Genomic DNA, 25,595 nt, shown 5'->3' with positions numbered 1-25,595 from the left:
TTGTCCTCATATTCCCAGGCTATGCGATCCCTTGTGTAAGTCCAAAGCAAAAAGGATACCGTTAGTTGACCTGCTGTTCATGGATCCCCGTCAGACGCTCTTTGATCCAAATGATATGCAAAAATGTTCGAAAGTAGGACAAACCTTAATATGCAACAAGACTTAAACAATTCAATAGCCCATAGGAGAAACGGCGTAACACACAGGATATTTTGTTCTTTGTAGAGATTATTATTTTATCTAAATAATTAGTCTTTGCAATTTGGACAATCCCAATGCCCAATAAGACCGTTCTTACTAGTGTTGCACTTTCTTTTGTTAGTAAGGTGGGCTGCAGTGTGCCAAGTGCAAATTGGCATTGTCAAATCTGTGAAGCTACTGTAAGAATCACAACAAGATCAAGTATTCCCAGATGTACTGTGCCATGGTTGTTTTTCTCTCCTTGTAGAACTATGAGCTCTGTTATCTGGGCACCTACACTGTCCATATGCTCATTTTCATCCCCACTAGTTTTCTTAATTTATGCAAGAGCTATAATTATTCTCTGGATTCAAATTTCATTATTTTACGCAGGACTATAGAATGATTTATTTATGATTTATTGCCTTCAAATGTTCAAGCCGTCATACCAATAAATCATCGGTAAGTGTTCCGCTGCGGATTTAGAGTCTGGACAACCAAAACTAGAGTGATATATTAGTGCGTTCAACTGCACAGGAGCAAGTTTGGCTCGTACTTTTGAGGTCAGGAGAGAATGTTCAGAAGTAATTTAAGTAAAATGACTCACTTGACACCTTGCTGATGGGAAATGTATTAGATTAATCATACTTTTAACACCATATTCGTACTTTTTTGTCAAACTCAATTTTAAAGGACAGTGGTATGAAATAGAACAGTGAGGAGTGGGGCTGCAAGATTAATCGCAAACGTATCGAAATCGCAATTTGAATGGACACCATTGGCAAATAACAAAGGCTGCTAATTAGAAGTACTTTAATTTTATCCACAGACAGCTAAACATCCTGTCTTATTCTGCATAAAAACTGCTAACCCCGTACTTAAGCTCTGTACAAACATGTCCTGGAATACATTTAATTTAGTATTATATTCATTTGTCAGTTCCAAAGCCCATACGGCAAATCTTCTGGACATGTTAAAATGTGTCGTAAAAACTGACAGAGGCACAAAGATACAGACTCAGGAAACAATTCAACAGAGTTTATTTGCAGATACGTGCATGTGAATGACGGTAAAAAAGAGCAGACAGTTGGTCGTGGGCCGCGGGGTCAGAGGCTGGGGTGTTTGTTCCGGATATGGAGAGCTGGGTCGGAGACGGAGGAGCAGAGTGGTTCCAGGATGCAGGATCGTGGTGGAGCATAAACCGGAGCATGACATGAAGAAAAAACGGAAAATGATAAGATGATCTGACTCAGGGTGTCGGGTCCTTAGTCCTAACAGGTGAAGGCTTGATTGCTTCATCAGAGACAGGTGTGTGGAGGTGGTGCCAGAGTCTCCGCCCAGCTCCAAGCTTAAACACAGAAGGGAGCACAAAACACACAAAAAGTCCCAAATCCTGACAAAATGTTAATTATGAACTTTGAAGAAAATTGTATTATTAAAACATGAATTACAAATCTAACCACAATTGCAATTCTTGTCCGGAAAAAAAACAAATTGTTAATGGGGTGAAGTATATGTCAGATTGCATCCTCTATTATTATGTGCAATATCTGGCATTTTTTTTATCACGTACAAGCCTGTCGTAACGACGGGCGAGGGGGACCAAAAAGACAGAACTCGGGGAATAGTTTAACAGTGTTTATTTACAACAGAAGTGCAAAAATTACGGTAGATCAAACGGTGAGTCGGGAAGAATCCAAGGTGAGAGCGTGAGGAGCAGGGTCCAAGACAAGGTGGACAGTACCGGTGGGGAAGAGCAGGAGGACAGAGCAGGTCCAGGGAGCAGGATCTGGTGAGGAGCAAGAATATCCAGTAAGTAAAATCCAAAAGCGCAAAAACAAGAACGGAGCCAAGCAAGGAGTACCACAAAGATACGTGGACGATCTCGCGCTGGGTGTCAGGTCCTGGCTCCTCTTATCCTTCACAGATGTGGTTGATTGGCGATTAACCAAAGGTGTGCACGGGAGGAGCAAAAATCTCCGCGCAGCTTCAGGCTCAGACACAGGAGGGAGCGGGGAGGTGCAAAAAGGGGCCGGACCGGCAGAGATCATGACAAAGCCCTTTACAAACATGCATCACCATCTGCATCTGAAATCTTGAGGAGCATGCAGTAACAATCAGTTCATACTTTGGTACTTTATTCCTTCACTCATGGTGGTGGTAGCCTGTTTCTATAATCATCCCAAGGAAATAGTAACAGTATGACCTAGTGTTGGATTTGAACTGTTAACCTTTCACTGGACATCAGCTCTTCCACCTTTATCACTTCAGCGTACTTTTTGATTTTCTATGTACGCGCATTGAGTAAACATTCGTATGTGTACCCACTGTTGGTTTGGACTCCACTCTCCCAAGATGCCGTGTAAACAGGTGCTGCTTGTAAGGGGATTCTGATAGGTAGCATCTGTTCTCATAGTGTAATTACAGATTATATTGTGATAAGCCCTTAAGAAGAGAAGATTGAACAAGGTTAGAATTTATCCCTAACTTTAATTATACCACAATCTGCTGTTTATTTAAGTAAAGTGTGCGAACAGAAAGATATCGTGTTAAGAAGTATTAGAAGTAGTGGTTTAGTGTGAGAAGTAACAACGAAGGCCTGAAATCATCCATCACACTTTGTACTGCCATAGTAAATGGTCTGTGTTTAATGGCGGAGAAGGCACTTTCCTCACACTAATTTTTACATTTATTGTTAGCCTTGTGTGTAGATGGCAGCGAATCTACATGCACTGGACCTGTGGGTGACTGTAGGCAAACACAATGCTCACAATAACATATGCACCTGAATGCTCCTGGTTATTAACAGCGTATAGAGCGGTAGCATACTGGATTCCAAAATTACATTTTACACCCCATAAGCTTTTAGATCATCTTTATTTTTGTAGTATCATTAGCAAAAGTTATCACGGTCATCCACACCAATGCATTTCTCATCAAATTTCAATAGAATTCTTCAAGACAATATGAAACAAACTGTTACATCCCAGCTCGTGTGGGGAAGTAACAAAAAGAAAACCAAGATGGATAAATGGTAAAAAAAAGAAGTAATTTAATTAACAGGAACGTAAGGGTAAACTAAACATGTATAAACAAAGGTTACTTGCAAGGAATTGAATAAAAAACAAAGGTAAAGTTAACTAAAGCAAGAATTTTACAATATCAAAATCTTACGAACAGAGAAATAGTCAGTACTGACGACGAAGTGTCTCATAAAACAAAGTCACCACCCCTGTAGTGAACCGAAGAGACATACAAACGCGTACTGGCCACTCCAGGCCAGCAGCCCCGAGCATGTGTCCCCAATCTTCTTAAATGGGGAGGGAGGCGACTGGAGGTGGGCGTGGCTTGAAGACGGTCCTCCAATCACGGCCCAGGGATCCGGCAGCCATGTTTAAGGTGGAAAAAGAAGACTTGGGAACACACACGATAAACAAAATATATAAATACAAACAACAAAAACAAACTTAAGGCCCAGGGCTGTAACACAAACAACAGTCTGAACTAAATATTTAGGCTGGACTCTTATCTTGAGCATTTGTCCACTGTCCACTATGAGGCAGCAGGTTCAAAAAAGTGTGAATTAAAATTGGTATTGAGCCATTTCCTTTAAATCAACTTTATCATTTAGAATCAAAATAACATGAATACAGAATCTATTTAAAGATAAGTGCATTCTCTCAATATGAAAGACTACATTTAGATGTTAAAACTCAATTACAGCACCACATTTAGATTGTTATAGTTATATTCCACAATTGTAATGAACTTCAGCACCACTCAAATGCCATGAGAAATAAACACTGACAGGCACAGACAAGGCAGTTGACTGTGTCCTGAGATGCCATGTACTACAAGTGAAGCCTCGTTCACATCTCATTACACTTGTTGACAACCTCTCTAGTTTGTCACTATCCGCCGTGCCTGGCCTGGAAGTGGGCTGGTATATGGGAGACAAGAGAACATAATTCCCTCTGTAAATTCCGCCGTGCCCGAGTCGAGATCTCCCCTTAAGCAGCGTTCTGACAGGAGTTTTTGAAGCTTTAGCTGTCTGCAGTCTGCATCGACCTTCTGATCACAGCTTCATTAGCCAAGTTAGCTATCCACTTAAAATTACATGTCACATATTGGCATTGATGGGAACACAGAAAAGAGTCTAAGCCCCGGAGTGTCTTTATGTATTTATTTTCATTTTTTGGGTATCACTATGGTTACCTTTGTTAGGCATTTTAAGAGAGTACAGTTTGGTGTGGGGATACAGGGATTTACAGTAGGGCCGGATTTGGGAAAAAATATGATTGGGATTAGATGTGTGATTTATGTTTCAAAGTTCACATCTTAAATGCATCCAGACAAAATGGCTGGTGTTTGTACAGATCGTAACCACAGGCTTAGCAATTTTAGGCTGTTCATTTGTAAATTATGGCACTTCAAAAATTGCAGCCTTTGCTATTTGCTAATTGTGTCCATTCAAATTGTGATTGCTTCTTGTCTTGAATGTTTATAAATCTAGGGGCTAAGAATAAATCCCTTTTGATTTATTTTATTTGGAAATTTTCCCACAGGAGTATAGGATATTTTTAACCTAATTAATAAAATAATATTAGCCTTCTGGATTTGATAATTGTTCATCTTACTGTTCTAAGGTCCCTGATTATCTACTGATGTAAATACACACTTTATTTGTTGTACTGAGATGCAGCAGTCTCTGGACTTCTAGACTTAGTGGTTAGTGCTGTTGATTGAGATGGAGATTGAAATGGATTGCGAGTGTGATTGAAATCACTTGAGTTTAAATGCTGTTTCTGCATGTCTTGTTCACAGCCCTGGAACATTCTGCTGTCGTGTCTTCATCTGTGCTCACTGCAGGAACACTGGCACACAGGCTTTTAGTGCAAACAGCATGTAGAAGATTCAGCTGGAATCATGAAGGGCTTTAGAGATGAGGCGGGCTGGGTACCGTACCCTGCTGATGAGGGACTTGTTAACATGTTGCCTGTTGAGAAATGTACAATTTATATATAGATATATTCTTGATTATTTTTCAACTAAAGTTTCAGAGTGTTCTTGAAGGTTGAAAAGGACCCACAGTTCCTGACATGGGCAGGTAATGTGTTCCATAACTGTGATCCTCTGATGGACGTCATCATTTGGCCAAATTTGGTCCTGCATCTCTGTATTTTACAGTCTCCTCTGGTCAATGCTCTCGTGTTCACTCATGTTAATCAAATAGATGACTGTTTACTTGACATAGAACAATATGTTGTGACATCAGCCATTTCAATTATTTATCCTTAATTTTTGTGGTTATATTTTTCAGTGTCATATTTTTCTAGCAGTGTTGAAGAGGTTCCTCTAAATGCATAATTTGTTCTGGCACTTTAAACTCTTTCTCTAAAAAACACTTTCCTCCCGTGCCCCGCTGACAAAACAACAACAAGGAGAGCTGACATTTTCTTCCACACTTCCATTAGCAGCAGCATGTGACTACATTTAGTTTTTGTTCAAACTTCCTGTTCAGAATATTAGCGTACATTAGAAGTGCATGGTCAAACTTCACTTTGCCTAGCAGCCCTATTCTCAAATGCATTATTTATTTCAGTCAAGCAATAATAAACAGGCCCTTTCACTCTCTACATTAGCCCTGCCCGTGGTGAAGCGACAGGGGTCTGTAAAGGGATTTTATTACGACGGTGCTTATTCAGTAATTTCCCCATATTGATTAACTATGTAAATGTAAAATATTATTCCATCCATCCATTTTCTTCCACTTATCTGTGGCTGGGTTGCAGGGGCAGTTGTCTAAGGAGGGACTTCCAGATTTCCCGAGCCCCAGACACTTCCTCCAGCTTCTCCGGCGGGACCCCAAGGTCAAGCCGAGAGACAGTTCCTCCTTCCGGTGGGACATGCTCGGAACACCCCGATTATTATGTTTACATACATTTCCAACCCGATTTACCACACTTCTCATAACGTAGAACATGCAAATATTTAAAGCCGTTGATTCCTGATTTTTACTCTCTTAAAAACGTGAAAAAATAGAACAAATTTTTAACAGTTTACAGTGGTACATAGTTATTCCTCACTTACTTTATTCACCGCCATGAGTTTATAAGCGCATTTCACAACTTTACAGAGGCCAGTGCGGTGTTTCGCTATCACGGTAATGCCAGTAACAACTAGCATGCTAACAGTGCACTTATTGACTATCGTAAATAAAACACTTGGGAAAGAAAATACACGCCTTTTGACTAAACCCAATGACTGTATCTAAATATGAGGGTGGACTTCTGTAGTGCACTTAAATAAAGCAAACTTTCTAGGCCTGATCACTCTTTGTAAAAATATATCATGCTTTTTCGCGATGAACAGTATGATTACGATTACATTTGTGTTGTCTTTGTGTGTGTTAATATTCAAGCATTGTGTTGGATGTCAAATATGTCATTAACAATTGAGAGCAAACTGGAATAGGACTTTTTTTAGGCCGATATGTCATTTTATTTACTACAAACCTATAAGAGAGCTTTGTAGCCACGTTTTGTGCCACTATCTCTCTTATTAAAGTGTTATTATAAAGTTGTTTGTGTATTTTTTGCGCAGTAGATCAACCAAAACAAAATATTGGCCTATGCTGGAGATTTAAGGTGAATAGTCGATACGTCCAAATATATTGATGTATTGGGCCGGTATTTGGACTACCTATCTCTATTGAAGAGGTCTAAACTACAGTGGGTCCCTCGCTATATCGCAGTCGCCTTCTGCTGCCTTTTTTTGGGTGCAATTTTGCATGCTTTTTTATACAGAGTATGAACGTGCATTGTGTTCTGCGTCCTGATTGGCTAAGGGACTGTAGACCATTGTCCATCAGTCTCCTCTGTGCCGTGTCTCCTGTACAGTACGGAATGTGTTCAGCCGAATTTACATAAATGTTGGATCGCAGTGTGACTCTGAAGTGCTGTATGTTTGCAAGTTTTCTCCCCGACAAAACCCACAATGTCGGTGAAACCTTCTGCACCAACAAATTTCAGAAATGCACAAGAACAACAAATTTAAAGCAATCATCAAAGACTGGGGATATAATATACAAAGGTTTGAACTTTGAGAGTGTTTAAACAAGAAAAATGTGAGAAAATGTTAATGCCTGTCTGAGAAAAGTGTATAAAGTGTGTGGTGAGGGGTTTTACAGCCTCAAAACATATATCATAATTGTTAAAAATAAAGCTGACTACTTTGCGGATTTCGCCTATTGCAGGTTATTCTTAGAAGGTAACCGCCGCGATAAACGTGGCACCACTGACTTGCAACAGTTGCTCATTTGTAACCATTCACTCTGCAATTTCAATCTTGCTTTACACTTTACACGACTATCATAAGATGTTTTGAATTAAACTTAAGCCTCAATTTGACATAGTTATTTTTCCATTAATGAATTTGAATGATATCATCTTAGGCCTTTTCTCTTAAGTGGTGGAAAATATGTAATTATCCTAATAACTAGCTCTTGAGAAATGGCACTTGTGATCAGTAGAACACGCCTCAAAAAATAGGTTATCTTCAGATTTGTTGAAGTTGGGACTACAGTTTCAGGCTTCAATGGCGAATGGCAAATACACAGACCAGGACAGTAATGACTTTCCAAAATAGCATCAGAACTGTGTCTTGCACAGATTACTTGTGTGTTTTGTTACTGATGCATTGATACATTTGAAGGAGGGAGATGCACTCATCTCAAAGGTATTCAGATTTGTCTCAGAGCAGAAGGAGGAAGCAACAGACAAACAATGCAACACCCAAGGAGCCCTTTTACTAAACTAATTGGCACACAAGGGAATGCGGCTTCTTATCTAGACAGTACAGCTACTGGCAGCTTTTATTTGACAAGGTGTGGGCGAGATTTAGAATCCAAGTTTAAACAAAACTCTTGGGATTATACTTTACTATCCTAAATGGAACAATAAGATGAACTGGTTGGGTCCAAACTAAATATATATTTTTAAGGACTATGGCTGCAATACTGGGGACAATTGCAAATTACATTTTCCAAATACTATTTTAAATATTGTCAAAATTATATGATCATGTGACTTTATTACTTTATTGCTATTAGTTCAATTTATTGCGTACAACAGTAAAAATCCTGCTGCTAAGGTGGTCCCAAGCCTAGCCCCACATCTGAAAATGGGTCCCTGCTCCTGAATGATGGGTCAAATGCCACATCGTCATTGTAACTGAAGTTTTCTCAATCAACCTACATGGTAAATATTAAATACATAAGATAAAGTGCACCATTAACTGAACTACTGCCATTGCTGTTTTTTTTCCCCTGCATTACCTGAAACAATTTGCAACTGACAGTTCAAACAATACGCTGTTATAATGAATGCAAATGCGCAAGTCCTGATACCTTTTTTGTCCCTGTCTAATTAATATCCCAATGTGCAGGCTTGTTCCAGTTTTCAAAAGGCTGCTGCTCAAAGGGTTGGTGTTGGAGAAGTGTGTTCTTGTGTTGTCAGGAAGATATTACATTGACACAAGGAAAATGCTATACTCGTTGGACTATAGATCTACACCGAAAACTTTTCAAAGGTCAAATTTTATCCTATTTATGTGATTTTGTCAGTGTCAATACTTGTTCAAATGAGTTGCAATACTAGTTTTAGTATTGATTAGTGGGTAACGGATATAGATTTTTTTGACAACCCATTGGGAATATAACTATGCACTAGTCCCATTCCATATCCAGTGTCCAGTGTTCAAAATATAGTACTTGGCTCCAAACTCCAAATTAGCCGATATAACTGCTAGCTTCGGCTCAGTTCACTGGAGCTGAATTGTCCCTTAGTCCGCTTCTATAAACAGTCCATAGTCCTGCTCTGCTCACACTGGACGGTGAGCATGCGTGTGTGAGTGGACATGACCTTATTAGCCGTTGTTGTCTCATTAATACGCAGTACGTGCAGAGAGTGTGCAGACCTTTAGAGCGAAGGGGAATTAGAATGAAAACCGCACATCCTTGTTGAGTATAATAAAATAGAAGTGTGGGTCAGGATTTTAATAAATTAACCTTTAGAGAATCTGAGGCTTAACTTACGCTTAGTTACTATGTATTTAAGAAGATTTTTGAGTAGAGTGACCGATGTTGATACCGATTGTTTTGAATTTGGAGAAACCGATGGTCTATAAGCTCTGACGATATTTTTAGGCTGGTATTTAGGGTTGATTTTGATGATTTTCGGCGAATTATGTACCTTTAATTTATGACAAACTCACCTACACTCAACTTTTATCACAAACCTTCAACATATCAGTGTAGTCGCTTTAGAGCAGTTATCTTTTTGCATTTAAGTGTTCAAATAAAGCTTCGTGTTGACTCTTTAGGCAGCCAAAACAAAATATCCTGAACTGAAGATTTAAGGACGATAGCCGTTTCGCGAAGAAGTGCAAATATCGGCTATCTTTATTTTTGAGATAACGTCTAAGTAGCATTCGCTTTCAGATTAGGGGTGTGCGATACAGGCAAACGTCTCCAATACAAAACAAGAATGTGAGTCTCGTCACTGCTGCATCTCCCTGGGTTCAGATGGACGTGATCGACAGCTGGATCAGCCAATCAGAGACACGCCTGGTCTGTACGCATCAAAAGAAATATGGCTGCTTACGAGAAAAAAAGAAAGGGAAAAAATATCACAAGGGACTGAAAAGCATTGCTGATTTCTGGAGAATCAATGAGGAAAGCAGTAAACTCCACCTGTTACTCACTCAGAGCATAGTGGAGGCTGATCAATACGAGGAATGTGTGGGGGAAAGTGTCTGTTTTCAACAATAGAGCTGCATTACGCTACTTTCTGATGTACGCTTCCTCGTCAAAAACGTACCTGGAGTTGTGAGTTCGCATCTCAAACTGAAAACACTAATACATACGCCTTCACTAGAATCATTTTGATAATTTCAGCTCTGGACTTGCCAATCTCTGCAGAACTAAAGGTAAAGGTAGCTGTCAACTACCACTACATGACATCACAAGGTGGAACAAACCATTTTGAGCTTTGAGTAACTGCATTATTAGTCTGTTTACAACTCCAAAAAATGCGTGAATGAAACACAAAACAACTCCAGGTGTATTTTTGATGAGGTAACAACATTCTAACATGACTTAAAGCTCACAAGAGTTGATTTTGTGTAACATAGGATGATTTGATTTTTTTATTGCCCTAGTGTCTATCTGGTTTGCGCCGCGGCAGAGGGTGTGGTAACCAGACCGATACCCCTTCTGTATAAATAAATCATTAAATAATATCATTCTGCACTTGCCAGGCGATATTACATTACGAAGAGGAAGGAGACATTTTTGCCCAGATGCCGTATGCAGCCAGCGTGGTAATGACCCACTTCATATCTTAATGGGTGTCTCCTGGCTCTGTGTACCAGTAATGGGCCGTGTGGGCAGCGCATAGTTCAATAAATTGGAATGTATCTGTAATGTAATCCAGATGTAGATTGTCTCTGGGTTGAGTTTTTCAATCGTCACTGTTCTCGGGCGTGCCTCCTCTCATCTCAGCCTCTTGGTGTTGTTTATACTCGTCTTCCTCCCATGGGCCCGACCAACCCCTCCCCTGTCATCACAGCCAATCAGAGCAGCGGGAGACATCTCTTAGCTCACTCTCGTTTCCCTCTGCTTCTCCTCTGGGTGTCTCATTGAAACTATTGACCGACTTGGCAATGCGATGTGTGGGTTTTATTGCGTTATGTCATTGAGGAAAAATGATTTACGAAATTACAAAGTTGGGAGTGTATCCATAAAGCAGTGCAAAAAAAAAACAGTATTGGTTGATGTCGTAATGGCCCAGCTGTATTTTGAATAAAACTTTTTTTGAAGCTTAACTGTAGCAGAACAGTTCACCTGCATATTGTGGATCGTAGCTTGGTGACATGTGTTTTGATCATCTCGCTTGTTAGAAAGAAATGAATGGCCACGTGGTAAAAGGTCACATTTTTATATAGCGCTATTCCACTTTCTAGTATTTCAAAGCGCTTTACATCAAGGAACCACTCATCCATTGTACACAGACACTGGGGGTGAGGTAGATTAAGTGTTTTGCCCAGTGATGCAATGGCAGAATTCATTTGTGGGACCTGGAATCTCACCACCGACTTGTGCGTCAGTCGATTTGACCGCTCAACCAATGATGTCTAAGTCGAGAGCGGGATTCGAACCGCCAACGTTTGGATCAGTGGACAAACAGTCTACAAACCGAGCTACTACTGTCCATAATAAATAAACTAGGGCTGCAAGAGTTTGGAAAAAAATAATTAATTGTGATTTTTCTGATTATTTGTGTTTTCATGTCAGGATTCTGTTAACATTTTAAACATGTCTAGGAGGATTCAACGTTGTAGAGGAGACTGAATTATGAACTGCTAAACTAATTCAAAAATCCCATGTAGTTCAGAGCATGTTTTTATAGAGGTCTAAACATCCTCCAGCTATGGTAGTCCTGACGAAGCTTCACTCAAGATCTAGAGATGGGTCCTTGGGGTCCCCAGCGACAAATTTCTTAATGGGGACTTTTAACTTTAAACTACCGTAAATTTCGGACTATTGAGTGCACCTGAATATAGGCCACACCAGCTAAATTTTAAAAGAAAATACATTTGATACATATATAAGCCACGAGTTTTCATATTGTAACATGAGATATTTACATAGAAAGACCGTACACGGAAGAGTTTTAATTTAAGATAAGCTTTTTGACATGCCATCAACACGGGATGAACATACCTGCATGTTTAGAAAATAAAACAGCACCAACACGGGCCATCTTCACTTATTTCCTCTGAAAGTTTTTTACATTGACTAAGTTTTTCCTGCAGCCGCCTCCAGCGTCACACCATCGATTCATTGATGCCAAGCTTACGTGCAGTGACTCTATTTCCTTCTTTGACACCAGATCGATTGCCTTTAACTTAAAAGCTGCATCATGTCCATTTCTTTGTGTGTTTTCCATGATGAGGGTGTGTGCATGAAGCGCACAATGACAGTTCAGAATCAAAACTATTGTTGTATTTTTCAGTGCATAATCTTTCCCCACGTCTGTCTCTGGTATTCATTGCTAGAGAGTAAAAATCTAGGAATCGGCGGTACTGTTTTGTATAGGCCGCAGGATTCATAGCGTGGGAAAAAAGTAGCGGTTTATAGTTCGAAATTTATGGTAAATGGTCAGTAGTTTTGTTACTCCATCATGCTATCCCATCTAATAAACCTTTAATGGTCTTTTGTTTTTATTTTGTTTTTCATGCAGGACTCAGCTCTCTGCCCTTTGATCCCGCGACCAGCTCAGATCCTCTGCAGTTCAACAGTTCCCTGGTGAGCGAGGGTCCTCCTTTAGAGAACGGAGCAGAGAACAACAAGAAGAGGAAGAGGTCCACTCTGCCCACAGGTACCACTGCTTAAAACATAGACATACGGAAACACGGCTTCACTGAGTGTCATCATGCTTTTATTTCTTTGCTGCAATTTTTCATTTTACCTTGCCAATTCCCGGGGCAACATCTGTCTGGTCTGTTTTTGAGGTCAGCAGCCTCAACCAACAGAAACAACCTGCTAGTACAGTTTGTGACCATGCCAACCGCATCTATCAATCAAATCTCAATCTCGTCTTCAACCCTTCCTTTTCAACAACGATCACTTCTAAACCATCAAGGCCCTCAAATTAAGAAAGCATTTGCTAATTGGTTGATTTGTAATTAAAAGACACTAACGAGGACATCTGCATGCTTCTTATTTAAAGCAGCGCTAATTAGAGCCGAAGCATCCGTCTTTGCGGTGATGAGTCATGCGTGAGTCCCATTACTGTCCTCGTCATGTCGTTTAGCATATGTTATCATCAATGCTATAGAATTAATGTGCCAACTCCAAACTGAATGTGTTCTTTCATATGCACCACAGGAATTAAGAAGCAGATGAATGATTTATATAATTGTGTGTTCATTATGTTGCATTTGTCGGATTCAAAAATATAACAGTATAATATGTAAGAACAGACTCTTCTTATGTAGCTAGTGGCTTGAATGGAGATTGTGACTAGATAGATGCACTTTAAACGCCCTGTACCTGATTTTTTCCCCCCGTGTATTTAAGCAAAATCGGTCCTTCCCTAGCTCTTGAGGTGTTTTCAGTGTCCGATAATCAGGAAGTGCGTAGTTAGCATGCTAGTTGTTGTTAGCTGTACCGTTGAGGTGATGCTGTGAGTTGTGAAAATGCTTAAAAACTCATTGCGCTGAATAATTGCGATGTTTGGAATGCATAAGTGAGGAATAAGTTTGGCAGGGAGTAAACTAGTTCTGTTTTTAAAGATAGTAAATATTAGGTACAGCACATTTAACGTGGCGAGACACAGAATTGGGAGGAGAATCTGTATGGAAATGTATGTGACTGAACCATTCTTCAATAATAATCAGCAGTGAGTTGTCCAACAAGCTGCCAATTTGCTGAAATTTGTTTTAGTCTAATCAGTTACTAAGTGTTCCAATTTTGCACACTGCCAGTGCCAAGCCTACAGGGGGCCTGAACCAAAATTTGCCTTTGGGCCCCTCCCCACTTGACTGCCACTCAGACTTAGCCATTGATAGCTCTCATTTTCACAAAGGCAATGGCACACATCTGTAATCACATCCACCATCTGTGTTTGTATTACCAACATCAAATTAAAATACAAAGATGGAAAAAAAAAAAAATCAGACAACCAGCTAACTTGGGCAGCACCTGGAGGACTAAAGGCCAGAGTGTGGGGAAAAGGAGGAGCGGGGCCTGGGGGTATAAAAAAAACAGTGTGATTGGTCTAACGGGTGTCCGCACTTCAAACTCCGCCCCTGCAGCCAGGTGTTTGTAATGAGAAACACCGACTTTAATAAAGGCAGTTTTGCGTAGTGTTACATAGTGCTTGAAATGTGTTTAGTTCCACTTTAATGTTATCCATTTAGCTAACTATTTACAATACCGGGTGCTCTTAGCATTCCTGTGGTAGTTGCATAGTACACTTACAGCGTAGGATCAGAACTCGACACTGACTACTGTTTCTAAAGGAGCAGTTTTGGCACTTCCTGTAGAGCTCGGTCCATACTGTGCATGTGTCCTTGTGTACTCACACTCCATAAGTGGGCCCTGTGGCAGCAGATGCACCGTTTCTATCAGTTTTACGGCACAGAAGCAGTAGGGATTTCCAGCTGGGTTAAAGCAGCAGGAGGTTCACTGTCTGTGAATTTGAAATGTCATTTGTTTTGAGCAGTTCTTTGCCCTGAATATAAATGCATTTTTTGTGGCTCCTTAAAACAGATCTTCTATTCTGTATAGAAGAAGGTTGCCTGTTTTACATAATCATATGAATAATTTCCCCAGTAAAACCAAAGTCCATTTTTCACTGTCATTGTTAAAAATGATTTTGCTCACTGACACAATTTCTTACAAGTAATTCATTATTTTAAAAAAAGGCCAATGACTTATTGTTCAGTCGTAGATGGATGAAGCAATAGTTTTAGACTTGGGATTTATCATGTGTTGTTTCCAGAAGGTCATCACTTTTTCCTTTAGTTTTTTTGTATTATTATGACTGCTATATATGAATACTGTAAGCTGCGACCAATCATGAAGCAGTGCTAGTGCAGCCTTTGCAGCTCAGTGAGTGAATTCTGGAGGTTCTGAGATTCCACTTGAGACCTGCCCTTTACTAAGAGCTAAAAAATGTGTAATCTACATGTAGGTTAAAGCATTGGCAAACCTGGTTCAGTTTGTGTAGTACCTAAGAGCACAGGCTACGTATCGCTCCTTTAACTGTTTCATTGAGCTATTTATTCTTATTGTTTAGGCTTATTGTGTCAGTGTCACTAAGTAGTCTTCAATATAATCATTTATTATAATATTGTCTGGAGTGATCTGTCACACTTGTGTTATTGTGACAGGCCTAGCCAAGAGCTGCTCCAAATAAAGATATGTCTTCACTGCCGTACTGATGCAGTCTCTCGAGCATTAACCTTTTGTCTGAGCTCCCAGTGCTGCTGAATAAAATACTATTGATTCTACAGGAAAAAGTTCAGCGTTATAATCATAGAGTGGAAAAAAAAGCATGATGTTTTTGGGTGATTTTTGAAATTACAAACAAATCAGTGCGTTCTTAAATTCTGCTGGTGTCCGCAAAAAGGCGTTGTCGTCATTTATCAAACGTCAGGAATATTGACAGTGTTTATTTGAACCACATCAGTTTGAGTTTGTGCTGACGGGATGTTTACGGTGCACGAGGAATGCAATACTGTTTTACTAATACTACTTATGATTGATGATGACGTTCCTCTTTGCCCACTTTTTACGTCTGGGCGCTCACCAGGACCTGCTCTGATTAGAATTTGAGCCAGATAGTGTGGATGAACCCTGGAATATACAAAAAATAACTTACAACATGGGAATTTTGGGGCGATAGTGGCTCCGTTGTGCTCATCTTTGATCCAAATGTTGATGGTCAAACCCTGCTATCGATAAAAACATTGTTAGTAAAGCGGTCAACTTCACTGACCCACAATTCGACGGTGCGATTGGGGCTCCTACAGTTGAAAACTCTCGCAAGACAATTAGCCTGCCTCGCCCCCTGTGTCTGCGTGCGCTGATGTATGAATTGTGTGTGAATGGGTGAGTGGTTCCTTGATGCAAAGAGCTTTAAGTGGACCAATCTGACCATTTACCATGTATTTTGGGAAGTCTAGACCCATAGTGACAAAACATATGGCTCATGCGTCGTGTGAACTAGCTCATGGGCCATCATTTTGATCTGCTAAGTTTAAAACTGAGAGTTAAAAATTATATCACTCTGAGCTGTGTAATAATTAATTGTTGTACTTGCACATTTTTTGATCAGTATGCTAGCTTTTATTAACAGTTTAAGAGCTGTGGGATCGTAATACTAATGCTTCATCAATAGACACCTTTGAATTCTCAGCTTTTTGACCTGCGTGTCGAATGGGACAACAATGGTCCTATCAGTTCTCTAGAGAAATGAGACTATAATCAGACAGTGAGCGTAGTAGGAGTACTCTGCTCAGGTAAATATATTAACTGTTCCTCCTGAGATGTGGAAACATATGGAGGGATGAGTCTCGACAGGTCAGAAGCAGTGTGAAAATGTCTACTCGATGTAGTCAGACAGACATGATCGGTGATATGGATTGTACATATATATATCTGCAGTTCTGTCTGGAGTGTGAGAAATCAAGAGCGTTGTATTATTCATGGGATTGCATTCCTCTGTCAAAACATAACAGTCCACTTGTCTCCACTTTTGCTCAGGGAGATAAGAGCCTCACGATACCCCTGGGTCTGTCTGAATGTACACACTGTTCTTTATGCTTCAATAGAGCCTTGCAGATACAGATGTACATGTACTACATTTGTGAGTCTTCTTAACTGGTGTCTTTTGATTTTGTATGTTTTCTGTTATAACTTTACAGCATTCAGAAATGTTAACATGAGATCAGTACAGGTCCTAAAGTATAAAATAAATAAATCCTCAATTCTCTCAACCGTATGGCCAGTTAAGAATCCACATTTCTTCAATACGTAGATCGGTTTTATCTATGTAAATTCAGTTGGGTGTGATTGACAGGTGGATAAGCCAATCAGGGACAAGCATGGGCTGCTGTATCAAAACAAATATGGCGTCTTACCAGGAAAGAAGAACAATCATCGGTCCTCTTTGTTTGCGTGGCCAGCTAAGAATCCACGCTTCTCCAATAGTAAGATCAGTTTTAGCTGTGTAAGTTCAGATGGGTGTGATTGACAGGTGGATAAGCCAATCAGGGACAAGCATGGGCTGCTGTATCAAAACAAATATGACGTCTTACCAGGAAAGAAGAAAAAAATATCGCACAATCGGTGGCGAGAGAAGTTTGATTTTGTTCAAAATAATAGATGACCTATGATCTGTTTTTCATGCATGATTAAAATAAACAAACCTGATTGGACGGTTCTGTCTATGTTTGGCCTCAGATGCAGTAAAGGAGTTGGTGACCAGAGAGAGATGGTTTATATTAATATAGCACCGTCGCCATAACAATTAACAATTCAAAACTAAATGGCTTTCTAGAACTGCCGGGATCTCAAGAAAATTGTATATGTCACTGCAATTATTATGAACATTTACAGCTCTGAAAATACCAAAACTATTATATATTTACCTTTTGATATTTTGATTGGTCAAATAGTATTTTAATGTAACTGGGTGTTTTTCTTTTCTTTTCTTTTTTTTTGCGGAACAGAAAAAGAAAGCCTATTTTATTAAGTGAGGTGGACAGATTTGAACTTGGGTCAAAAAAAAAAAAGACTTGACTAAAATCTCTTGTCAACATGAACTACTAACATAAGAGCTTAAATAAATCTCTTTATAAATCGTAATAAAGCTAATATCTTCACAGCTTTTATCTTTACTGCGTACCGATTTGCTGAGAAAGAGTTGCCAGAAAGTAAAAGTTGAGCTCAGCAAATTCAAACACTTTGGGAAGGATTTGTCTAATTTCATTTTCCCATAATCCCCCCAGCGACTGTCAGATTTGTGTAAGACTTTCTGAATGATCCAAGAGTAATCGCTGCCTCACATAGATCGGTTTACCCAATGAATTATTTATACAATGAGATGAGATTTTAGTCCAATACAAATTTGAACTTTCTGGAGTGATATTGTTGTCTAGTATAACACTGGCCTGAGGTAACCTGTGTATTTTCAATAGGTATTTGACACCTTTTATGACCTGGTAATAATAGTTGTTTTCGTAGTTTTTCCCCTCGTCTTTGTGTCTGATATACAGTGCTGCATTTGGCCTGAACTCACGACACAGATCAAATATACTGCCTTGTTTCCACTCTGTCCTCACACAACCTGTCTGAGGGTACGGCGATACAAAACCATGAACATGCTCACAATTGATTGATATGAGTAATAACACAAACAGCCTACAGTCCTGGGAGTCACTTTAATTAGTCAAAGTTTAAAGCCTTTTTGTGGCCACTTGGTGATACGGAGATAATCAGGTGACTTCACTAAGTTACAAGTCACATATGTGCAAAGGCGAGTCCAAGAATGTATTTTGTATGTCTTTTTTAAATGCATTTTCACTTTACGATACGTTTGATGTCATACCACGGGACATTCCAAGCGATGCAATGATATTTGCATGGAGACGAGCAGATCGTGGACCTTTTCAGTTTAGGTCTTAAATCTAATACATACTACCTGGCCAAAAAAATAGTTGCCGCCAAAAAAAAGGGTCACACACTCTAATATGTCATTGGACCGCCTTTAGGTTTGATTACAGCGTGATTATTCTCTGTGGCATTGTTTTGATAAGCTTCTGCAATGTCACAAGTTTTATTTCCATCCAGTGTTGCATTAATTTTTCACCAAGTCTGACCGCTGACATCCCAAAGATTCTCAATGGGGTTAAGGTCTGGACTCTGTGGTGGACAATCCATGTGTAAAAGTCATGTCTCATGCTCCTGAACCACTCTGTCACAATTTGAGCCTGATGAATCCTGGCATTGTCATCTTGGAATATGCCCGTGCCATCAGGGAAGAAAAAATCCATTGATGGAATAACCTGGTCATTCAGTATATTCAGGTGTCAGCTGACCTCATTCTTTTAGCACAGACTGTTGCTGAACCTAGACCTGACCAACCGCAGCAATCCCAACCTATTTGCTTAGTAAAGTCCAGGTAGCGACTTTCTTTTTGGACAAGGAGTGTATCTTCATTCCATTGTACTTAAAACTCACTTAGTTTTCTGCACAGAATACTAAACATGCATCCATGGGTTTCAGAAATATAATGAATTAGGGCAGTTGCCATAGAAATTAACATCTTAAAACAAAATGTCCTATCTTTTGAATGGTGAAAAGTCCTTAAAATGTTGTCTACCAAGAAGCTGAAATGCCTTTGGCCTGAACTCACGACACAGATCAAATATACTGCCTTGTTTCCGCTCTGTCCTCACACAACCTGTCTGAGGGCACGGCGATACAAAACCATGAACACACTCGCAATTGATTGATATGAATAATAATACAAACAGCCTACAGTCCTGGGAGTCACTTTCATGAGTTTAAAGCCCTCGGTGCTCTTTAAAGTTGCATAATGGAGCTTTTTCTGGTAGAGGATCACCACCTGGAGATATGAGGATAAACCAGTGAAGTCACACAGTTGCAGGTCACATCTGTGGAGAGGTGAGTCCAGTAAGAATGTGTTTTTTGTAGCAATGTAAACATCTGCAGCTGAATAAAACTGATACTTTAGATGCCATACTGCGGAGCATTTCAGGTAAAGCAGTAAAATTTCCATGGAGACAAGCAGACCCTGGCAAAAAGTTACATAGTGTAGCTTTCAGTTTAACTCTTAGAACATCTAAAAATACACAAAAGCTCATTGTATTGTACTTAAAACTGACTGGCTTTTCTACAATATTAAACAGACATCCATGTGTTTTTAGAAAGATTTAAAAAATTAGGGCTGTTGTCTTAGCGATTAACATTTTAATACACAAAATGTCCTCTCTTTTGAATGGTGAAAAGTTGTTGAAGTGCCTAGTAAGAAGCAAGCTACTGGATATGAAGAACTTTTAAATGTTACTTGACTACGACTACTTCACAGCTTCATTCAGGTAGCACTTTGAATCAGTGGTTAAAGGTGGTCATTCATTTTTGCTTTGCTCTTTCAAAGTTCTGTATTATCATTTTAATGTCTAATTCCACCAAATAGCTCTTTTCAGCTGCCCGGGGTAATAACTGTGCTCATTACAGATTTCTTTCAGCAGAATTGTTAATTTGTAGCGATCTTAATATATGCAACCGCAATCACAGAAAAAACACCCAGTGCTTTATTGTGGCGTTTAAATGGATTTATCTTTGTATATTTGCAGAAGTGACATAAGGGCAAGCAATACTAACAAAGATTGACAATGATGTTATTCTGATGATATTGTGGCAATCCATCAGAACTGTGCTAAAATACACCAGCAGAATGAGCCGTTTCTAGACCGTATCAGGGCCCTATAGGCAAGAGAGGCTCTTGGGACCCTCTGCTGGAACATTTTTAACAGCTGATGATTTTAAAATGCTTGTTGTGTAGTTTGGCAATGAATATTTACGAGGAAACGCTGCTTATCATAACAACTGTTACTGTTCCAAACCTGTTGGTTAAAGCATCCGTGTCCTCTGGGGCCCTCTGGAGCTCGGGGCCCTGGGCAATTGCCTGCTTTGCCTACGCTATTGGCTCTGTGCACAACAGCACTTGGCAACTTCACTGTTAGCGTCACTACTTCCTGTCCAATTGTTTTTGTCCAGTCACGCTAAAATGAATAAATATTTAAAGGCAGTGGACAGGGAGCTGTGGGTGGATGTCACTGACAACATGTTAAAAACACACAAATAAAATTAATACTTCACCAGAGGACTTCACTGTGTTTAGAAAGAGGGATGCTTGTGTCTCAGTGCTAATGCGTAAATGGGTAGTCTTCATTTTAATTAATTTGAATTTGAATAGGTTGTTTATTTTATGTTTTCCGATTTGAATAAAAGTGACTGTTAGCTTTGAGACACAGTGAGCTGCTGTGCACAGAGTCTATTGTGTTGGATCTATATAAGCCGTGGTATGTACAATTAAACACTAGAAATATCAACTTATACTTCTTTTTTTAAATCCTGCTTTGTAAATTTACTTAATTTTCATCATTTTATTTAAATGTTTTCCAGTCTTTTAAATTTGTTATATTATAGACTATTTTCTCAGTATTGTAATTTTACATAACTGTAAAACAACCTTTGAAATATGCATTTTTAATACAGCCCTGCCTTTATATATGACTAGGTCTCTTTTAGTGTGAATGGTTAATATATTATAATGATCTGATATTTTGTGTTTAGTTCAGAGCTGACACCCATTGCTGTTCTTGTAACTCTTTATGTGTTATTGTTGATGTAAATGTTTTTGTATGAGTCATTTGGTTGCTGACAAGTTGATATGAAGGTTCTGTTCAGTTACCTGTCTAACTCTAGACCCACTAGAGACTGGATCTAGTGAGTTGAGATCATAGACTGTATAAAGAAGAGAACTAAATGAGTGTGACGTCACCCGTAGCGTTCAGCTCCAGGTAAATGAAGCTCATCGTTGCTTGCAGTTATAGTGGCCATTTTGGAGCCAAGTTCCATATTCGGTATTCTGACTGCGAGTATCACAGCAACCAAAGAACCAATCCGGAGCGAGGCTGTTGAAGGTAACTCCCCTTCCCACCTGCACCGCTGGGTTAGCAGAGAGCAGGCGCTTAGCAACGCTGTCAATCAAACCTGTTGCTAACGCTACCAGGAGCAACCTCGGGGAAAGAAGGGGCCTGATTTGTCTGTTATTAATGTTCATATCCTTAGTTACGGACAAAATAGCAAAATAAAAATACCAGGACCATGTAGAGTAGGTCAATACGGACATTTTAAGACCAAAATGACAAATCTGACAGCAGCATTTACGAAGAGAAGGGTGACAGTTTTCCAATGTAAAGTGAATTGGAGCCAGAGTCGATGGAGCCAGAAGCACAGCCCGTGATCACATCCTATTTATTGCTGTTGTTTTGTTCTTGTGTTGGCGTGAGTTACGGTCTACAGCAGCCCTTATGTTCAGGAAATAAACAACCAGAAGACATTTGGCTCATTTCCTTCCACCACAACACTATATTGTGACATCTGTGTGGAACATGCATGTGCTGCACTGTTTTCCGGCTATTATAATTGTCCTTTACTTGACTTGCCCTCTGGTGTTTGAATTGTAGAAGGAAGGTTAATGGCTTTTATCTGAAATAACCATCAGATGATTGCGTTTGATAAATCCCACACTTTGTTGTAATGGCTTTGACCTTAGCTGTGTTTGAGCCATTTATCAAAGCCACCAGGAAGTAAGTTGGATATTCCCCGACATGGTCCACCACATGAAGGAAAAAACAAAACAAAAACACCAGTATGAGATCATAAAACGCTATTAAAGCTGGCATTTATAAAAATTCTGTCAACACTTTGCTTGCTGGGAAGTGCGCAGTTCAGACAATCTATCTTTTTCCGAATGCATTTACCACACTGTTTTTGTTTTTGTCATTTAGGCCGGAGACGGTAGAGAAAACACAGTATAGCGGTGGGCAATATTGACATTTTAAAATTACTATCTCACTGACTGTTGACATTATAATCTGTTTTTCAGCTATTATTATTATTTTGTGTATTTATTTCATTCATAAAAATAGGAAAGGCATCAGCAGTGTCACAAAGTTAAACCCTACTAACGCTGATTGTTACCTATATCTGTGTATCTTTTATTTTACTCTTTTTATTTTACATTTTTTAAAGTTGATATAGTATCGTTAGGCCTTCCTATATTGACTGACAGATGGGACAATTATTTTTGGGGGTCAGTATTTCTCATAAGTACTTTTTCTTTGTACTAGTGGGGAATTTTTTGTTATCTTTCTGTACTATGATTAGATTTGAGCTGTAGCGGGTCCAATACATACACACATATAACTTCCATGACTCATTAAGTATTTCATTTACTTTGCAGCTGTTCCTTCTCATTTCTGTACATATAGGATTGTGTTATGGAGGAAATCCTGGTTTAGAGTTATCGTGTCAGTGACGTAATGGAATTCAATATTATGGTCTGTGTAATCCCTCAATCGTCAAGGTGTGACTCATACTAAAATAAGAATTCAAATCTGGACAGCGAAATGTCTTCACTCCTACAACTTTTTGTGTAGTTGACAGATTTGAATTGTTATTACGCTATTCAATATTATCCTTTATCGTATGTTTTCTTCAGCAATATTCAGCGATTTTGAAGTACGATATATAGATAAATATCACGATAAATGATAATATTGAAATTAATTTATACCACGTTGACAATAAGCTTAAAACAGGATAATCACACAACCCTTTTCTAAGTGAATCGTTTTAAATATAATGTGACCAGCAGTATATAAATAGGGGCAGTGGACGGTAACGACGGTAATGAATTTTTAGGTATCTGTACTTTACTTAAGTACATTTTGCAGTGGATATGTTTAATTTCCAAATCATGCCTGTAATTTTTTCTTTTTTAATTTTATTGTGATATTAGACAATACAAACAATAAAAGATACAAGGCATTTTGAATTGAGAATAGGGAGTGCATGCATCAAGGTTTGAGGGAGTGAGGAGACAATAAGAATGGCATCTGTTGTGTGTGTGTGTGTGTGTGTGTGTGTGTGTGTGTGTGTGTGTGGGGGGGTGTGTGTGGGCGTGTGTGTGTGTGGGCGGGTGTGTGTGTGTGTGTGTGCGCGTAAGTAATAAAACAGAAACCGAAAACTAAAGAAATAAGACGAAAAGGGCAGAATATTAAGATTTTTTTGTAGTTTTTTTTTTGCATTTTTTTGCCATGATTGTAAATATTGAGGGTGAGGTTCATGTATTGCAGAAAACGTGAATGTAACAACCACAAAAGAAATAAAATAAAAGCGTTTTTCTCATTTTCAGCGTTATTATTGCACTCAAAACCATAGAAAACCATGCATTCTTACTGTGCGGCGGCTTGCATCTCCACAAACCTGACTCTCTGACTTACTTACTCTTACTTTGCAAACCTGGCCTGGCCCTAGTACAGATATATTGTATAAGCAGCTCTTGAGGTCAAAATGAGTCTGTTGCACACTGTCTGCATCAAATTATGAAGCGTTCTATTGTCTGATAATCAGGACGTGTGAGTTAGCATGCTAGTTGTTCTTAGCATTACTGTCACCGCGAAACAACGGTCTGGTGTCTGAGATCTGTGAAAAACACTTACAAACTCATTGCATTTCAATATTTAGGATGCTCTGAATGCATAAGATACGTGAGGAATGATATGGCATAGTAATTATTGAGACAAACATTTCCTAATTATGTCTGTAAATATTTATTTATCCTTTTCTCAAATTGGGTGTTTTTATTGCAGTCAAAAACATAGAAAAACACTCATCCTTACTGTGAGGTGGCTTGCATCTCCACAAACCTGACTCTTACTTGGCCAGGAGGAGATCTTTTTACCTTTTTTTTTTTTTTTTTTTGGGGGGGGGGTTAGCATGGCATAAAACATATCTATCTCCATGAATGTTCCGAAGTATGGTTTTAACTTGATATTTACATGGAATTATGCAGAAAGTCACACAATGTTAATATAATACACTTTACACACTTGCCTTTCTTGAATCGTTCCTGTTATTACCGATATCACCAATGTTCCAGTTTTCATCCATTGCAAAATCTCCAGCTTCTAATTCCGTAACAGTGATGTATTTCGAGGCAGACAGCATTCCCCAGACACTGACTACTACAGTCTTTGTGCAAAGTCTCGTTGCTTGACCGCACTGCTCTGAGTTCCACGACCCATGATGCCACTGGTGATCACATGGGACACAAAAATGGCTGTCACTCTCACGGCTACCGGAGTGGAAGAAAAACAGTGGATTTTTCCCAAAGGAGTAAGTAGAGCTGCACGATTTGGGGGAAAAAAAGATAATTTGCGATTTATATTTTCATAACAGGATTCCGTTCAAAGTTCACATGTTAAACGTATCCGGGATTACTGACAAAAACACAGCTAACAAACCAATTAAGAATCACATTTTATTTCATTTAATGCTTTCCCACCTATAGCTGAATAAATATAAGATTGGTTATGCCATACTGTGGAACATTCCCATCTTATCATTAACATCTAGGAAGCAAGAAGATGACAGAACTTCCACCAGAAAAGTGCATCTTTTGATATTTTTCTGTGAGTTTTTGTGTGTTAGTTTGGGTCGTCTGGATATATACAGTGTACGGTGATATAAATATCTATTTTTCCTTTATAAAGAAGCATTTTATAGAGCAAAAAATTTCCCTGATTGTGGGAAAGATGGACCGGTGTGTTTTAGTTTTAGTTTTTCCTCGAGTGATGCAAAAAAGAGGGAGCCCCTGTTTGTGTGAATGGTCATGTATGTTAGTTGTTATTATTTATTTAAAGTATGATAGAATATTTTGTTGTTTGTGGAGGAAACAATAGTACCAAACAACTGCATGTTTGGCGATTTGCGAATTGGGTCCATTCAAATTGCGATTTCGATTTGGTTTCGATTAATCTTGCAGCCCTCCAAAGGAGTAGTTTAAATTACGTTATTAATCTGGAACACTTGTCAAACTCAAGGCCCCTGAGCCAAATGTGGCCCTCCACATTATTTTATTTGGCCCTTGACAAGGTAAATTAAAAGGTATGATGGTCTTGAAATGTCATTTTATCAGGAGATACGCAGTTACACAGCCACATTTTACATCTAGACAAATGCACAT

The 25,595-nt window shown here is 39.1% G+C and overlaps 1 protein-coding gene across 2 annotated transcripts in view; it reads left to right on the top strand.

The window, feature by feature from the left end:
* Positions 1–25,595, top strand: part of LOC117377354 (ecto-NOX disulfide-thiol exchanger 2-like) — an 83,522-nt gene that overhangs the window by 10,359 nt on the left and 47,568 nt on the right. For both annotated transcript variants that reach the window (XM_055224580.1, XM_055224581.1), the window contains exon 2: positions 12,483–12,620. In XM_055224580.1, coding sequence (XP_055080555.1) covers positions 12,483–12,620 — 138 coding nt within the window. The remainder of the gene's footprint in view (positions 1–12,482; positions 12,621–25,595) is intronic.

Source organism: Periophthalmus magnuspinnatus, chromosome 10, assembly GCF_009829125.3.
Source record: "Periophthalmus magnuspinnatus isolate fPerMag1 chromosome 10, fPerMag1.2.pri, whole genome shotgun sequence".
In the NCBI taxonomy this organism is placed as follows: Eukaryota; Metazoa; Chordata; class Actinopteri; order Gobiiformes; family Gobiidae; genus Periophthalmus; species Periophthalmus magnuspinnatus.
This window is presented reverse-complemented; position numbering and strand designations above follow the sequence as displayed.